At 38.1% G+C, this 18,081-nt stretch overlaps 2 protein-coding genes across 2 annotated transcripts in view; one reads left to right on the top strand and one right to left on the bottom strand.

Annotated features, from left to right (window-relative positions):
• Positions 1-6,003, top strand: part of INTS8 (integrator complex subunit 8) — a 41,570-nt gene extending 35,567 nt beyond the window's left edge. The window contains exons 22-27 of the mRNA XM_080646182.1: positions 1,147-1,250; positions 1,883-1,933; positions 3,482-3,555; positions 3,634-3,698; positions 3,864-3,907; positions 4,286-6,003. Of these exons, the coding sequence (XP_080502308.1) occupies positions 1,147-1,250; positions 1,883-1,933; positions 3,482-3,555; positions 3,634-3,698; positions 3,864-3,907; positions 4,286-4,402 (455 nt within the window). The 3' untranslated portion in view covers positions 4,403-6,003. The remainder of the gene's footprint in view (positions 1-1,146; positions 1,251-1,882; positions 1,934-3,481; positions 3,556-3,633; positions 3,699-3,863; positions 3,908-4,285) is intronic.
• CCNE2 (cyclin E2) lies at positions 4,375-17,713 on the bottom strand. The gene is made up of 12 exons (XM_080646183.1): positions 17,660-17,713; positions 16,730-16,765; positions 16,537-16,633; positions 16,392-16,448; positions 15,354-15,505; positions 14,184-14,319; positions 11,574-11,720; positions 10,060-10,155; positions 8,731-8,865; positions 7,282-7,393; positions 6,625-6,782; positions 4,375-5,917 (listed from the first exon to the last, which is right to left on the bottom strand). Exons 2-12 carry the CDS (start codon positions 16,741-16,743, stop codon positions 5,804-5,806), a joined length of 1,218 nt encoding a protein of 405 aa, XP_080502309.1. The 5' UTR covers positions 16,744-16,765; positions 17,660-17,713; the 3' UTR covers positions 4,375-5,803.
• Positions 17,714-18,081: the final 368 nt, after the last annotated feature.

Here is an 18,081-nt window from a genome sequence, read left to right on the forward strand (position 1 = left end):
GTGATAGATTTTTTTTTAACTTGATAAGAATATTTTTGTTAGTGTACAAGTCAAATAAAATTTCTGACTGGTATCATTTCATGATCAGTGTTTTAGTAGTTGAGTTTTTTAAAGAGAAGATTTCAAATATTATAATAGAGAGGATACTATAATGAAACCACTTGTATGTGCCACCTAGCTCTAGCAATAACTTATGGCCAGTCTCATTTTATCTGTACACTCACTACATTATTTTCCCGTCTCCTATATTATTTTTGAAGCAAATAGTTGATGATTTTAAAAAATATATATTTTTGTTGATTTCAGAGAGGAAGGGAGAAGAAGAGAGAGAAACATCAAAGATGAGAGAGAATCATTGATTGGCTGCCTCCTTCTGGGGATTGAGTCTGCAATCCAGGTATGTGCCCTGACTGGGAATCAAACCTGGTTCATAGATCAACGCTCAACCAGTGAGCCACACCGGCCAGGCTAGTTGACGATTTTTAATGCTTATTTTCACCCCTCGCCCTTCACCTCCCCCTGCCCAAAGAATTTATTATCAGTATCTTATTATCTATTCAGAAAAGATTTACTGGTTCTAAACTATCTCAGAAAATTAAGTACGACATTTGGGAAATAAGTACCTCCAAATACTAAGTTCTGTACTAGTAAGTTTGACAAGAAATCTGAAACAAATTTTTGTGTAGTCACTTTTAGAAGGCAAAAACTATTATATTGCTTCTTTAAAGTAGTTTTTTTAAAAAGGCAGTATTTTGCAGTGTTTTCTTGAATAATAAGTGTTATCTCTAAGTCTGTGGTTTGAATCTGCTTTTGTCACCTGACTTCACCAAAGAGGCCCGTCTGTTTTTCCAACTGATAATTTGTGATAGGTAATTTCTTTCTCTTTTTCTTTTTTTAAATATATCTTTATTGATTTCAGAGAGGAAGGGAGAGGGAGAGAGAGACAGAAACATCAATGATGAGAGAGAATCACTGGTCGGCTGCCTCCTGCACGTCCCCTACCGGGGACCGAACCCGCAACCCCAGGCATGTGCTTCTGGCCAGAATAGAATCCGAGACCCTTCAGTCCTCAGGCCGAAGCTCTATCCACTGAGCCAAACCGGCTAGGGCAATAGATAATTTCTTGATCTCTGTTTTCTACTCCAGCGACAAATCAATATTCGGCAGCTCTTCACTATTACCTCCAGGCGGGAGCTGTGTGTTCTGATTTCTTTAATAAAGCTGTACCCCCTGATGTTTACACAGACCAGGTAGGTTGTTTTTATTGGCTTTTTCCCTTCTTGTCTGCCTTTAAATGCTCTTCCTGGGTCCCTCTTGGGTGAGTTTTCATTTCTCTGTTTGTTGTGATTACTCCCAAATTGATTGCTTTAGATCAGATTGCTGTCCAATATTTTAAAATTTTCAGTAACTTTTTTTAATAAATTGTTTTTTAGAACAGATTTATTGATTTCAGAGAGGGAGAGAGAGAAACATCAGTGATGAGAGAGAATCATTGATTGGCTGCCTCCTGCACGCCCCCTGCTGGGAATTGGGCCTTCAACCCGGGCATGTGCCCTTGACCGGAATTGAACCCGGGACCCTTTGGTCTGTAGGCAGACGTTCTATCCATGCAGCCAAACTGGCTAGGGCTAGAACAGTTTCAGATTCATAGCAAATAGAAAAAAAATTAGAGTTCTCATATACCTGCTTTGTATCAGCTATCACATATATCTTAGTAAATGTTCCTTGTATACTTTAAAAAACAAATGTGTATTCTGCTGTGGTTGGGAGTTTTGTAAAAATGTACAACCTCTTCCGCTGTTCACATCCCATATCAGAACGGTACATTTATTATAATTGATGTTAATTATTAGTTTCTTAAAATAATCCATTGTTTTTATAGGTAATAAAAAGAATGATAAAGTGTTGTTCTTTGCTGAATTGCCACACACAGGTTAGTTTAATATTTTGATGTTGGTTTATTTTCTTCTATATTAGAGTTTATAGTAAATATAAAGCATGGACTGGGAAATAGCTTTTATTTTCCTTACTATTGCTTGAGGTTACGGTATTTAAGAATTTGGCATATTTAAGTTTTTTTAGTTCTTTATAGCAGTGGTCACCAACCTTTCGGACCTTACAGACCACCAGTGGTCCACGGACCACCGGTTGGCAACTGCTGCTTTATAGAATTTAATTAAAATGAAAGAATATTGGTCTTTAAACCTTCTAAGTGGAAAAGAAACATTCAAGTGTGTTTTCTTATTATTTAAGAGTAGATATGTACATTAGTTATTAGGAAAATGCAGATCAATACCACGGTAAGATACCACTTCATACTCACTAATATGGCCGTTATTCAAAGACAGATAGAAACAATTTTTGGTAAAGATGTGGAGAAATTATGAAGCTGGTAGGAATATAAAATGGGGCAACCTTTTGGGAAAAGTTTGGCATTTCCTCAAAAAATTAAAAGTGTAATTACCATATGACCCAGCACTTCCTTTCCTGTATATGACCAAGAAAATAGAAAACATATGTTCACAGAAAAATCTGTACATGAATGTTCACAGCAGCATTATTTATAGTGGCCAGAAACTTGGAAACAGCCCAGTATTTGTTAGTTGATGAATGGATAAACAAAATTTGATGTCTATACAATGGGCCATTATTCAGTCATAAAAAGGGATGATGTATTGATACATGCTAAAACAGGGATGAATCTTACAAGTATTATGTTGAGTGAAAAAAGCCAGCTACAAAAGGCTGTTGTATAATTCCATTAATATGAAATGTTTAGCAGAGGCACATCCATCCAGTCAAAATGTAGAGTAGGGTTTCCAGAGACTGGGGGGAAGAGGAATGGAGAGTGATGTCAATGGGTATGGAGTTTTTGCAGGGGGAGGGGATGGGAAGGAGACAGGAAGGGAGGATATTTGATAGTTGTGATGGTTGCACGACTTCGTAAATATACTAAAAATCACTGAATTGTGCACTCTAAAAGGGTGAATTTCATGGTATATGAATTATATTTTTTAAAATTAAAAATATTTTATAAAGAAATAAGCATTACGACCTACATACTTGAAGTGGATCTGCTTTTGGTTAAGCAGACTGGCAGCCTAAATTTTGCCAAAATGAGCTGTGTCTGCCATCTGTCAAGGTTTAAGCATGTTCTTATGTCCTTGAATGTCATGACACTGTTGTTTGGCAGTTTTCCATTCCCTTCAATTTTTTGAACTGGCTTTTTGCTAGTTTCTCATTCAAATAAACCTCTAAAAACTGTAGATGAAGAAAATATTGGGCAGGCAGTTGTTTGTATAAAGGTTTTTGCAATTGAAATTGGATGGAATCCATCAATATGAGCTAATCCCTCAGGGTGAACTGCAAGGCTGATATATCCTTGATATAAGAATCATTAAAAATTTCCCCTCTAAAACCAGGAGTTATTGTTCACACTAGTTACCTTAAACCATTTTCAAATCCTTATTTGTTCATGTAGGTGGCAATTTTATGTCAGTTCCTCAGAGAAATTGACTACAAAACAGCCTTTAAATCACTGCAGGAGCAGAACAGGTACGCATGATTTTAAAAAAAGAAATGAAGCTGCTATTTTTCTGCTTAAGAGGAAGTAACTGAATTCTATTTTTTCAGTCATGATGCTATGGACTCGTACTATGACTACATATGGGATGTTACCATTTTGGAATACTTGACTTGTATCCTTTCATCTAATATCACGTGTGATATTAGTACATTTCATTTCTGTAAATTAAAGAAATATTTAATAGTGTGTATCTTCTAAACCAAACCTAAAAAACAGTTGAGATTCTGTTGTGGTTTTTAATAGTATTAGATTTATTATTCTTAACTGATTCATTTAGATCTTCATCACAAAAGAGGAGAAACAGATAAAAGACAAATTGCGGTAAGTTAATTTTGTCTTGCTTCAGTAATATACTTAAGAATTGTACCAACAAAAAGATTTTGTGTGTCTATTATTTCCAAAAGTTGGTTATTAGTGTTTTTTTAAAAGATCCTATTTTGATAATGAGCTTTTGCATCTAGTTTATTTCATATTAAAATATTAGATCATGTCATCTCTCTACTCTAGACCTTTAAGTGGTATCTCATCTCACACAGTGTTTAAGTCCATACAGTGGCCTATAAGGCCACATATGATTTGCCCATCTGACCCCCACCTTGCTATAACTTCGATACCAGTAAATAGTTTCATGTATGTATATGTTAGCAAGACTTTACTTTTTGCCAGATCTCTAATAACATCACTTTTCTGTTTTGGAAGATCAAAGCCATTGGTCAGACAGAATTGAACGCAAGCAACCCAGAAGAAGTGTTACAGCTGGCAGCGCAGAGGAGGAAAAAAAAATTTCTACAAGCAATGGCAAAACTTTACTTTTAAGCAGTTAAAATTTTTTAACTTTATTTTTTAAACAATAGGCTAAATATAAACAGTATTAAAAGATGAAGTTTATATATAATACAAATATACACAGTTAGTGGTGTTTTCTTTCCAGACAAAATACTGAAACAATTTAAAAACAAACTATACAGATTTCATGCCATAATAGCTTAAATTTATAATTTCTTCAAAGAAGAGATTCACATGTCTAGTAACAATAAACAATCTATAATTTGTTTTCTAATTAAATCCATTTTTGATGCTGAAATTTCATTTTTCCAAAAACATGTATGTAGAACTAGTCTATATACCAACTTCATATGTGAAGTTTACTTTTTTTTTTTGTTTTTTAAATAAATAGATCACTTGGAATTGGTTTACATTTAATACTTTTCTGCCTTAATAGAAGTTTAGGTCAGGTGTTAAGGACAGTGTCAAAGTGATCAAGCTTAACTCGTGTAGGAATTTAAAAAGGACCTTAGCAGTTTTGCAAATGTAAATAAAGCCTGTCACACTAAATAAAAAAAACCCTTAGGGATACCTTAGAGCAGCGGTCCCCAACCAGTGGTCCATGAGGTCCGAAAGATTGGCGACCGCTGCCTTAGAGTAATAAAGTGGCTTTCTCATATAAATAGTTTGAAAGGGTACGTAATTTCACTCAAATTGTGATGTACAAAAAAGTTACTACAAAGCAACCTATATGTTGAAGCCCCATGTAGGAGCCACAGCATTTACGTTGTTTATAATTTCTTTGGTATTCCCACTGTTTAGAGCACAGTTTTAAACACCATGTTCTTAGCCTTACAGGTTAAAAATGTTATGTATGGCAAGGCAAATAAACTAGCTAAAAAAACATTTTAAAGTTCACCATTAATAAAAATTCAAGTTTTATAATAGCTTGCTACAGCAGCTATAGATAAATTAGTCACTTTATTACAAAACTAAACCTTTGTAAACATGCTTAGTTTTCAAGAACCAAATTGCACTAATCAAGGATATATGAATTTTGAGAATCTAAAAACTAGATTCAAAGTACTGTATCACTTAATGTATCTTTTAGGTAGCACTTATCTAGTCTAAGATTTTAATGATAAAATTCCTAGTCCATCAAAATAGTACCACTGGATCAAAACATTTTTATGGCATAAATTGTGGCTGGCTACTCTCCAGTCACCTTGGGAATTAATTTTTTGTAAACAAGGCCTGCTGTTTCTTTAAACAGTTGACAATGAAATACATTTCTTAGTGCCAATTTTATGTGTTTTTTTAAATCAAAGAATGACATTGAAATTTCTGAATTGGCTAGGGTAGTCCTGCCACTATTATCCTGTAAAACTTTAGTACATTTTAATGACATTTTACCCAAAATTCAGTGAATACTTGTCAGCTTAGTTAACTTCTTTAGCGTTTTCCTGATGGTTTCTCAGTGCTCTTCGGTGGTGTCATGATGCCTCCATTGCACACTGGTGACAGTTGTCCCCCATTCCTGAGGGTGTTTACGTAATTGACTTCCTCCTACACATGTGAAGAAATGCAGAGATTAGCAGCTAAGGTAAAGTATTGACATAGTAAAATAAAGTCAAAACAGATTTCTGGATACTAAATTGAGGCTGCTTAGGCCTAATATAATGGTCTTTTTTATTTTTCCATTTATGAAAACTTATACCTTATATATAAAAAACACAGATATAAATACAGATAATAGGTGCAGAGGTATATATAAAGGAAATGAGCATGTCTTCTTTTTATTGAAAGTATTACATATGACCCCCTTGCTCCCCACACCAGGCCTTCACTACCCCATTGTCTGTGTCCATGGGTTATGCACATATGAGTTCATTGGTTGATCTCTTCTCAGCCCCTCCACCCCCACCCCGCCTTCCCTCTGAGGTTTGATAGTCTGTTGGATGCTTCTATGTCTCTGGGTCTATTTACAATGGTCTTTTTTTATGTCTTTGCAACTTGACGTCATATTCTAAGGTTCAGCAATTTGAACTGCTATAATTGTATTTTTTTATAAACTCTTAAAGTAGACTATTGGCATTGATCTTAAGAAACTTCACAAATCTTGCTTTGACTTCAAAGTTATTAACTCTTCTACATTTTGAAATCACTGTGCCCATTAGAACTTTCTATCCCTTTATTCTGTAGCATCCTACTGTCATTGTTTTGGTGACTTACTAGATAGATAGTAAGACCAAAAAACCCCACAAGAAACATACCAGCATAGGCAGATAATTTGTGTGTGTCTGGATATTGTGTCTGTCTTCCATAGAAATCTTCTTAAACATCTTGAGCTTCACTGGACTAGTCCTTTTTACTACACTGGCAAAAGGCACCATCCAGTCTACACATTCAGAAATACTGTCCCATTCCAAACCTAGGAAGAGAAAAGTTAGCAAAATGTAAGGTTACATCAGAAAGTACCTAATATATGCCTAATGAATTTGTTCCTGCTTCCAAATTTAAGAATAGCTATATTAAAACTCATTTTAAGAAGCCCAAATCAGTAAGTTTTAGCAAGTCATAACAGATTATGACTCTCAAACTATATGTGACTATTTTGAGGGAGGAAAAAGACTTCAAGCTTCTTAACCAGTACCTTCTACATAGGAAATTAAAATGATCAAAACCCAAAGAACTCTTAAAGCAGATCTATAATGTTGATTAACTTCAAATGGATTTAAATTCCATTTGACCTTATTTTTGTTTGTGGATAGACATTGAGGATTTGAACTAGCAGAAGGGAAGATAATCACTACACTGCTAAATTTTTCCCATTAAAATTTTAAGTTTCTGTTTAGCAGCATGCTAGAGTTCATAAATTAATAGTCTCTCTAAAAGTTGTGAACAGGTAAGAAGGTAAAACACTGGCTTACCTGCGGCTTTCTTAACGACTTCAATAGAGGTAAAATGGCACAAGGCGGCAGCAGCCAGTACTCTGTACTGGAACTCTAACGAGTCAATGGCTAGAATACACAGATCTAAAAGCTGACAAAGAAGAAAGCAAAAGTGCCAAGGATTTAGGAGACAAAATATCAAAACTCAGTAACACTTTAGAATATACACAGTACCTATTTTACACATTAGAATTAAAATCACCTTAACATTTTTTAACAATTTAAGTTCTCTACTTCTCAGTATCTTAAGGCTGCTGTAACTGCCATATACAAGTGAAGAAAATCTACACTTACTCTATGTAGGAGGTGAAAATCTAGTATAAATACCAGTCATCATAACCTAGATTAGATCATAAAGGGTCTTTAAGAGGCCAGAACTTTGAGAGTTCTGATTACTGGAACATTTTGAACCTGGAAAGTTACATTTTAAGAACCATCTGTTAAGACTACCGTGCAGTAGATACACAAGGAGAAAACATGTTTCTAAACAGATTGTTAAGAAGCAGTATATTCCAGGCAGTAAACGCTGTAAAAGGTCTAGATTCCAGAGCCTGAAGTGATACCCGTCTGGTGAATACACAAATTATGCCCTGGCCGGTTTGCTCAGTAAACAAAGCGTCGACCTGCGGACTGAAGGTCCTGTCCTGGGTTTAACTCCAGACAAGGGCACATGCCCAGGGTTCAATTCCCAGTAGGGGCATGCAGGAGGCAGCCGATCAATGATTCTCTATCGATGTTTCCCTTCCTCTCTGAAATCAATTTTTTTTAAAAAAAAATTATGTTTGCCCCATTGATCCAGAAGATAGAAAAATGAGAACTGGAAATGAGTTATATACCTCTACAAATGTTTCTATGTTGTTTATGAACTTAATCAAAACTCTGCTGTCTATCAAAAGGATATATGACTGCTTATGATAACCTAGGGTACTGCTTATGATAACCTAGGGTACTGCTTATGATAACCTAGGGTGCTGGGAATTCTGACTAAAAATATTAAGCCTTCATGTAAAAGTTTTAAAAAACGAACCAATTCCAATCTATTTACTGGTTATCCAGTTTTAATGCTCACGAAGTGTTTACTAGATTTTCACAACCTACATAGAATGAGAATAGATTTTCTTTATATATAATTTTTACAGAGAGGAAGGGAGAAGGATAGAGTTAGAAAACGTCATTTGTTGGATAGCTTATTTATGACTATAAATACACTAAAGGCCCTGGCGCCTGGCTCCGTTGAAGCATCATCCCAATGCGCAGGGCTGTGCGGGTTCGATTCCTGGTTGGGGCACATGCAGGAATCAACCTGGGAATGCATGGGTGGGTGGAATAACTAACTGATGTTTCTCTCTTTTAAATCAATCAATTTTTTAAAAAGCTAAACAAAACCTGTAGTTAACATTAGCATATATTCAATAACAGTGTCCATACCTGAGCTATCTGAATGAACTTTTCCTGAGAATACTGAGGTAGAAGAACTTTAGGGGCATCTTTAAGAGCATCGACTTGAAGGAAGAGATTGAGCCAGGAGATGACTGTTACGGGACAAAGTTCCCATTTTAAAGCCTGTTAAATTGAAATGCCTGTTAGTAAATATAGGTACATAGATACCACCTTGTGTAGCTACTTTCTAAACTAGCCATTTGAGAAACTGTTTTTAGGCTTATTTTTTCCTAGGAGTTTTATTATTCTGGACCCCTATTTTTATTCAAGATACTTATCAATACCTCACAATCTAAAGCTGCGTGTGTGTTATAGTCTATTATTGACATAGACCCTCTTATTCTCTAGTTGTCTTTATTTACAAAGTTCATTCAGCCTATTATTCATTACTGCTTTTCTCATTTCTTACAGTCGCTGGTCTTCCAAATCTGTTCTCTGCTTCATTAAAACTACTCTTTTAATTGTATTCAATGACTCCACAACAAATTCCATTCAGATCGTCTTTTTCTTTATTACTGTAATCTCCAATGACATCTTTCCCTCCGTGAAGCCCTGACACTTGACCATTTATAAGAAGTCCAGTATAATCAGGAGAAAGCAGAGAGTCTTAACACCTGTAGAACTGCGCAGAGAATGCCATCTTCCCTTTACAGCCTTCTTGTACTACAAGTCTGAGTCTGGGTAATTTTATTATTAAAACAGTATCAACATACCAACAAGATCCCTTTCTAACAGAGCCACCTGAATGTTTACAGTTTGTAAACATAACATGATAATTTGTAAATGAAAGTCATATTGATTAGGTTTCCTTGTATATCCTATCAATAAACCCATGATGTCCAAATTTAGTAACATACTTTCTAGTAGTTTATACTCACTCTTCGATCTCTAATCTCTCCTCCATTTTTCTATTAATAGCCCTTTCTCTGCATATAGAAAAAAGGCAGTGAAATCATTCTATTTTCTGTCTGCTGGAAGAAGGGGAAAATGACTTAAGGTCTGGGAATCATTGTTGGAATTCATTTATATATATTATATGCTAACTACTAACTACCTATATGTTTTGAAAATGTCCATAATTACTTTAAGAAAGTAGTATATTCTCAATATAGAAATTTGAAAGATACAGAAAAATAGAATTTAATAGGTTAAGCAAATTCCTCTTTTATCCATAACATTGTCAATATTTTGCATTAGCCTCTTAGAACTGGATCCTAATACTAAAACCTCAGTTTTGATTACTTACATTGTAGTATTTGAGATTCAGTATTACTGTTATTAAATTGCAACTAGAATAAAATATATAATTATTATTACCTTTAATATAATGAGTTCCATCCTTAAGATATCCTCTTCACTGCAAGCACCATCAGTGACATAAGCAAACTCTTGGAGCTTAGGAGCATAGATTTCCTTTAAAATGGATTTTAAAATTAGTGTTAAGCACAGTTGAGACTGAGGTGAAAATAAAAATTATATACAAACTACCTACAGGCTTCATTTTATATATATATATATATTGATTTCAGAGAGGAAGGGAGGGGGAGAGAGAGAAACATCAATGATGAGAGAGAATCATCGATCTGCTGCCTCCTGCATGCCCCACACTGGGGATCGAGCCCACAACCCAGGCATGTGCCCTTGACCGGAATCAAACCCGGGACTCTTCAGTTCATAGGCTGACACTATTCACTGAGCCAAGCTGGCTAGAGCCAGGCTTCATTTTTAAGGACAGGTTCACAAAGGGAAATAAATCTTAGTAAAATAATTCTACAATAGCCAAAGCAACCGTACATTTAAAGGTATCTTTCATATATAGGTCTAAATTAGCCAACTATATTAAATGAGACTTATTTTCATGGAATTGATTTTGAATTGCAGTTAATAAACATCACCAGTATTTTGAACCGTCATTTCAGTTAAAACACAAAAAGCCACTCTTGTTTTAAGATTGCCTACTACGTTGGTCAGAATAAAACAAAACACTCAACCAATAAGTTCTAGAAACTGAAAGCATTTCCTTTACGCTAATACAAAAGGATGGTTTGTGCAGTATGGCTGATAACAGGCCTGCTTTAACAGTCCAGAGAAGTAGGATGGTCAAATGAGCAGAAAAGATGCCTGCCACAGGTGAGAACAGGCTAAATATGAAGATTTCAGTCTAGAAAGATACCTGAAACAAAGTATGATTTCAGGTAAGAATCAACTGAATACCAAGTCACCAAATTTGGCAGAATTTGGGGATATCTCTTAAAACTCAAAAGGCAAATTTGGAAGAAAAAAATACACTTAAGGAAATCAATGCGTGAGTTAGTCCTCCTATCCTCCAAACACAGGCTTCAAAAATTTCAGATGAAGGTACCAATGATACTCATATTCATATTGAGATTATGTGAAGGAAAATCTCAAGCAGGAAAGAAGTTGCCTTCTATCCTGGCACCACCATCAGATACAAAAATATTATTTTAACCCCAAAAAGCATTTCATTTGATTGGTTAATCAGTTTTCAAAGACCATTCTATTGAGTCCAAGTGCCATAATTCTGTATATAGGGACAGCATCAGTATACTGGTATTCTGTTTGGCAGAATGAGCCATGTAATATTTGACCTAGATACTAGTTCCAGAATTTAAACCAGAAACTTATAATAGGCTTGGATACTAAAAGGGAACTATGATATTTATCCAAATCATAATGTTCAGAAAATATTGAAAAAGCCACTCATCTTCCCTAAGGAGTTAATATCAAAGTAGTAGTGTTTCTGGAATTGATGTGTTGATTTTAAAAACTGGGTTGGTAAATATGTCTCTGGATAAACTTTGAGAACTTACCTCAAGTTTGGAAGCAATGAATAATGAGGTGATTCCGATGAGTTGGAGCATATTTTTATTTATATCCTTTTGTGTCAACATAAATCTATCAAAAAAGTCTTGCGCAAGGTAAAATGTTTCCCTATGCAGTGTGTATACTTCACATACCTAGACAAGAACCCCAAGGTTTAAATATTACTCCATGAATTTCTCTAAATTAGAAAGTTGTATCTTAGCATACTAGACCTTACAATACTTTTATAAACCCAACTTTGCTTTTTAGGATACCAAAGTTAAGATTGGGGAGAAAAATAACATGCACTAACAGGATAAACAAATCTATAGTCTGCATTTACTCTTATTTTATAGTTTTCTTTCATATGGACTTAAAAAATGTATTTATTCCAAGATACATTTATATTTTTACTGACTATCAATGAGAACTTTTTTCTACTCATTTACTAATTGTTTATTGCTGACAGATAGGTAAATTTTCATGCTTATATTCTTATCCTACTAGTTCCAACTGATTCTCTTCTCACTTTAGAGATTTAACTAAAACATAACAATGGTGTTTCAGTGTTTTCATGTCATTTATTTTTCATGTTTTATTGTACTGGGTAAAACTGTAGAAGAAAATAACATTAATGACAAACTTTTTTATCATATATCTTGTTTAGGACTGTATTGGGAATTCCCCTGTTCATTATTGTTATTAATAATAAATAGTATCTGTCATTTCCACATTTATCATAGGGGAAGCTTTTAAGGGCCGTTATCCCCATTTTGAAGAAAACAGGGATAGAGGTTCTGATAAACAGTGTGTTAAGGAAATTTATTACTAGTTTACTACATGTTTTAAAATCAGATGGATACGGAATTTCAAAAAATATCTTCCACATATAGTGAGATCTTATGATTTAAACCAGTGGTCGGCAAACTGCGGCTCACGAGCCACATGTGGCTCTTTGGCCCCTTGAGTGTGGCTCTTCCACAAAATACCACAGCCTGGGCGAGTCTATTTTGAAGTGGCGTTAGAAGAAGTTTAAGTTTAAAAAATTTGGCTCTCGCCGAAACCGGTTTGGCTCAGTGGAAAGAGCGTCAGCCTGCGGACTGAAGGGTCCCGGGTTCGATTCCGGTCAAGGGCATGTACCTTGGTTGCGGGCACATCTCCAGTAGGAGGTGTGCAGGAGGCAGCTGATGGATGTTTCTCTCTCATCGATGTTTCTAGCTCTCTATCCTTCTCCCTTCCTCTCTGTAAAATATCAATAAAATATATTTAAAAAATAAATAAATAAATAAAAAATTTGGCTCTCCAAAGAAATTTCAATCGTTGTACTGTTGATATTTGGCTCTGTTGACTAATGAGTTTGCCGACTACTGATTTAAACTATTTAGGTAATAAATAGATTTTCAAATGCTGAACCATCTTTCAAATGCTGAAAGGATATAGGGTTGGGAAAATGTAGGTTTACAGTTGTGATTACTCAATAGTTTATTATTTTCCATATGAACAACTCTAAACCTACTCTAAACATACTTTTGCCCCACCCTGTATACTAAGACAAAGTAGAATTTAACACTGTTGGATTTGTCTTAATATATTCTGTACAGTTTTGCATACCTAATCATATATTTAAGGGAAAATAGGAATACATTTGATAGACCATCACTAGATAAAAATCAATGAAACGTAAAAAGGAAAATAAAGCAAAATCAACATAATTGTGCTTAAATTGCTTCCATGATCACAAGACACTTAGAAAAAATAAAAACCCAACCACCACCTTATAAGTTCATGACTGAAACACAATCTTCCTTTCTAGTCAGAATAAGGAATTAAGATAACATGACTCAAAAGAACGTTTTGTAGTCCTAAAGACTTTTTTGAGTAGCCTCTGGCAGATCTACTCTGCCATGTGTTACTCCACCAAAAAGGCTATAGTTTTCCTCCCTTACAATATATCATTTCTATCTACTTTAATAGGGAAATTACAGAGCAAAAATCAGTTTGTCTTCAATGTAAGTAATCATTTCCTCAGTAATAGTGAGTGGGCTTAAACAAGTTAGTTCTGGCACAAATCCGTAGGGACTTCAGGATCACTCATTCCTTTAGATAAAAGGTACAAAGTCTTTATGAAAGAGATACATTAAAGGGAAGCTACATGGAGCCTAGAGGGCTAGGACTTCTGGAGAGTCAAAGCCTCCTTATTGTTTAGGACACAGAAATCAGGACTACAAATATAACTTGATTTTGGTGATACAGAAAGGACTTCTGAAAGCCCTGAAGCCTAGTCTTTTCACTTTGCACAGCAGAATTCGAAACCTTGTCAACTATATATTCTATTCATCTTGAATACCCTCAGCACCTTGAACGGCGTCTGGTACACAGCAATACCCCAAAATCAAGAATTCTGAATTGGGTTTGGGTTGTGTGAGATGTAGTGGCTGTGTCCTCATGATCTCTTACAGACATTTTCCATTTCGGTACTATCAACTACAGTTAAGTGGCCCCAAACAAGGTGGCTTGCTGGCAATGGAGAATACATCATGAGGGCACATGAAAAGCACCTTTACGTCTAAATATTTTCCATCATACAGAGACAGGAAATTTGTATTGCTGGAACATACCTCTAAAAGCCAGTCTAGAAGTATTGACCTCATTTGTGGTTCCAAGTCAGAATGCAGAACTTCAAAATGTTTGTCATGAACATAACGGGTCTCTTTCTTTAACATGTTTAGCCAAACATCATTTGAACATCCCCAGCTATGGAAAAAGGATAAAAAGAAATAATTGTGTGGTTTACATAATATACAAGCTATGTTTTACATAGGAAAAATTCAACTTTAAGACACTGAAATCCAACTTTCAATTTAGAACTTGGAAGGAGACACTCTTAAGGTAGTTTTATCTAACTTTTAGCATGAAAAAGTAGAAACCTGAAATTATACAGCAAAAACTTGGATTATGATAATCTAAATTGACAGATTTCAAAAGAATGTTTTTTGTTCCCATTTACTTATAATATTCCTGTTTAAGATAGCCATGTTTTCTCAAGAGCAATACTAAAAAGGCAAATATTTAAAGCATATGATCCCAGTAGAGTCAAGTTTCAATTGCCTCCAACTAGTTCACCAGTAGTAGTCACCTACAATGACTCTAAATTACTAGAGATTTTGTATAAGCTGTACTTCCAAGTCCTGTTCATTAACTAGAAAAAAGTATAGACCTTACTAAGCTTGGTAAGAAATAAATGGGATTGATAATATCAAATGGCCGAGACCGGTTTGGCTCAGTGGATAGAGCGTCGGCCTGTGGACTGAGGGGTCCCGGGTTCGATTCCGGTCAGGGGTGTGTGCCTTGGTTGCGGGCACATCCTCGGTGGGGGGTGTGCGGGAGGCAGCTGATCGATGTTTCTCTCTCATTGATGTTTCTAGCTCTCTATCCCTCTCCCTTCCTCTCTGTGAAATACCAATAAAATACATTTAAAAAAAAAAGATAATATCAAATGATACATGTTAAAATGTTTCCATCTTAACAATTTAGATAATTTAAACTCCATTAAAAAGGTGATTTGGTTCTGATAAGGCTTACCGTACTCAGCAAGCAAATGAAAATAACCTTATAGAATCAATGTTTAAAATTCCTCTATCATTTGCAAATAGCACTAGTCAGATTATATATGCTTAAATATCAGTAAAGAAAGCAATTTACAAGTTTTTCTATGTTATAAAGTAATGCCATTTATGAAATCCATACAATTTTAATCTCTGATATTAAATTACTGAAATTTTTCTTACCTTAAATCAGGCAAAGGTGAAGGATTAATGAAAAGATTTTTAAATCTGTAATTTGTAAATCTGGAGAAGTCGCTTGTTTCTATTTCTTTGTGCGGTGTTTCAATGATAATGCAAGGACTGATCCCCCCAGATAATACAGGTGGCCAACAATTCTGTCATTTAAAAGAAAAAGAGAGTATCTGTGCAATAGGAAACCAGCTTTTATGTGAGATCTTTCACAAATGGAAGCTAATATTTCTAAACAGTCTACAGTTTCCCCCAAACACCATTGCTAGCTAACATGCTGACAATGTAGTTTAGTAAGATGGCAGTTCTACTTATATTTTGTAAATAAGTGGTATAGCTCATATCAATCTTCATGAAAAGTAACTGGTATTCTGGAAATACAAGACATTACGTATTGGGGGAATGGAGGAACAACAATGCATCCGTAGTCAGATACTAACAACTTACAGATTTATAAAATTGCTGTTATTTATCAATAGTGGCAAGGGCACCTTGTTTTATAAAAAGCTTCCCCTGTGCCTCCCCTCCAGTTAATCTTGCTCTGATACCTTAGATTACTTTCAGGCAAAACTTTAAGAATGGAAGCAAGTGGAATCAATTACTTAAGTCCTACTTAAAGGACCCTTTCCCCCCATCAATGCTGGTTTCAAAGAGAGTCACTGTCTAAAGTGTTTTCTTTACAACACACAGGAGGACTTAGGTAGCAGAGGGCTGGGTGCCGCCTGTCAGTGACCTCGCATCCTATTTGCGCCACAAGGAGCAGCTATGAGGACCTCCCCTCTAGTCAGAGGGGAACAAAGAGCGGTACATGGGACAGATTAGGCGGGCCCGGGCGCACTGGGCAGCTCAGCTCCGAGAGGGAGGAATTCACAAAGAGGAACCAGCTGCTTCAAGGCAAACTGGAGCAGGATTCAGGCACTTACAAACCACCCTTAAGAGAAGCGCCTCCCTGCTGACCTCTAGGGGCATCCAGTAAAAGTGACAGGCGAATCTACTGCAAAGCCAAACCCACCCAGCCCAGTTCTGCATTACCCTGATCTCATACTGATGTTTCTTGGCGACCTTCTCCTCTCTCCTTTTCCTGACATCCTGAAAAACAGAAAAGGCTACTGTTAAACTAAGGTCCCAGCCAGCAGTCTCCTCTCCTCTCCTCTCCTCTCCTCTCCCCTTAACTCACCTGGGCTGTTTTTCTCTTCTTGGCCTGAATTATCTGGGCTTCTTGGGGGGAATCAGTCTGGCTGGGCTGGGGCTGCTGCTTGGCTTGTAAACGGCTACTACGGTGGATTTTAAAAAAACGTTTAATTAGTAAATCATGCGTTTCAAAGGCCGCAGCTAACATTGAAACACATCTCCAAGACAGATAATGTTACCTGCGTCTTGACATTCTCTTCAGGTGTAGGAAACCTCTGGAGGGGGGAGAGAAAACGAGTCAAACACATCGCCATCCCTACTCTCCAAGCGCCAGAGGACGCTGATCCGGAGGTTACAGCTAAGCCCCCGAGATGGTCTGACATCACCCCTGCTGTCCTGTCCGGCACGACATTCGCTATCTCATGGCGTTAATTTTGGACACAAGCCTGCATGTCCTCAACTTACTGTACAGCCAGGATGCGAGTCGATTCTTCAAATATTTACAAAGCACACCCCAGCACCCCGAAAGCGCAGGGAGGAGGATCTCCTCCAAAGGGGTCTTCTCTGCACCCTCCCCGTCCGCCCGCGAGTGGGGTGAGACAGCGCCCCCACTCCCTGCATCCTGGCTGAGCCGCGGAGAGGCTGTGGAGAAGCCGGTTCCGCGCCAATTTGGAGAGCGGCGGTGGCGGGGAAGCAAGGGGCGGAGGGAGCAGGCTCGTCGCGCCCTTCAGCCTCCTTCCCCTCCTTTCCCGCCCCACCCGGGCCTGCTTGCCGCTCAGAGAGGCGCCGGGACCCCAGCTCCAGGCAGGGGTGACCGTGAAAGAAAGAGGGTTACATTAAAGACGGAGAACTGCTGTTCGGGGACTTTTCTCCCCGTGAAGGGGACCCAGTCACCCATCCTCCCGCGGGATAGCTCCCCCAATGGGGGTGGGAGAGAAGCCCGTAGGGCGAGGGGAGTTTTCCGCGGCTTGGCACCCAGGGGCAGCCCTCCACCCCCGTCGTCCCCTCGACCCCCTGCCAAAGGTCCCCACAGGGACGGAACGCGGGGAGCCAGCCCCACCAGCGGCCTAGTTCTCAGCCCTCCCCTCTCCTCCCTCAGGCTCCCGCCGGGAATGGAGCAGCCTGAGGAGGGGGCTTTCTTTCCCCGCATCCCGCCCTCCACACCGCACCTCCTCAGCGCCGGACCCGCCGCTCGGCTCTCAGCTGGCGCCGGCGCCAACCCAATATATAGGCCCGCCCCGCACGCATGCGCCTCGGACTGACACCTCCATCCAGCGCGCTCCCCGCCCCCGCGCGCCCGCGCGGCGTCCCGCAGCCCACGCGCCCGGCCTCGGTCCGCGTCGGCCCCCCCCGAGGGGCCGCGGGACGTCTCCGGACGCTCAGCCTGCGGCCACCTGCGCCCCCTTCACCTGCCTGCGCGGCCCGCCGGCGGGAGGCATCTCTCAGAAGCTCCTCCTCCGGAGCCGGCTCCCCGCTCTGCTTCCGCGCCTCCCGCCAATCGGTTCCGTTCCCTCCCGCCCGTCATCCCGGACCCTGAGGATGTCAGGCTCAGCCCGGCGTGCGACCCCGTGGGAGCGACTCCGGGAAGCAC

The sequence above is a fragment of the Plecotus auritus genome (genome assembly GCF_963455305.1).
Source record: "Plecotus auritus genome assembly, chromosome: 11".
Taxonomy (NCBI): Eukaryota; Metazoa; Chordata; class Mammalia; order Chiroptera; family Vespertilionidae; genus Plecotus; species Plecotus auritus.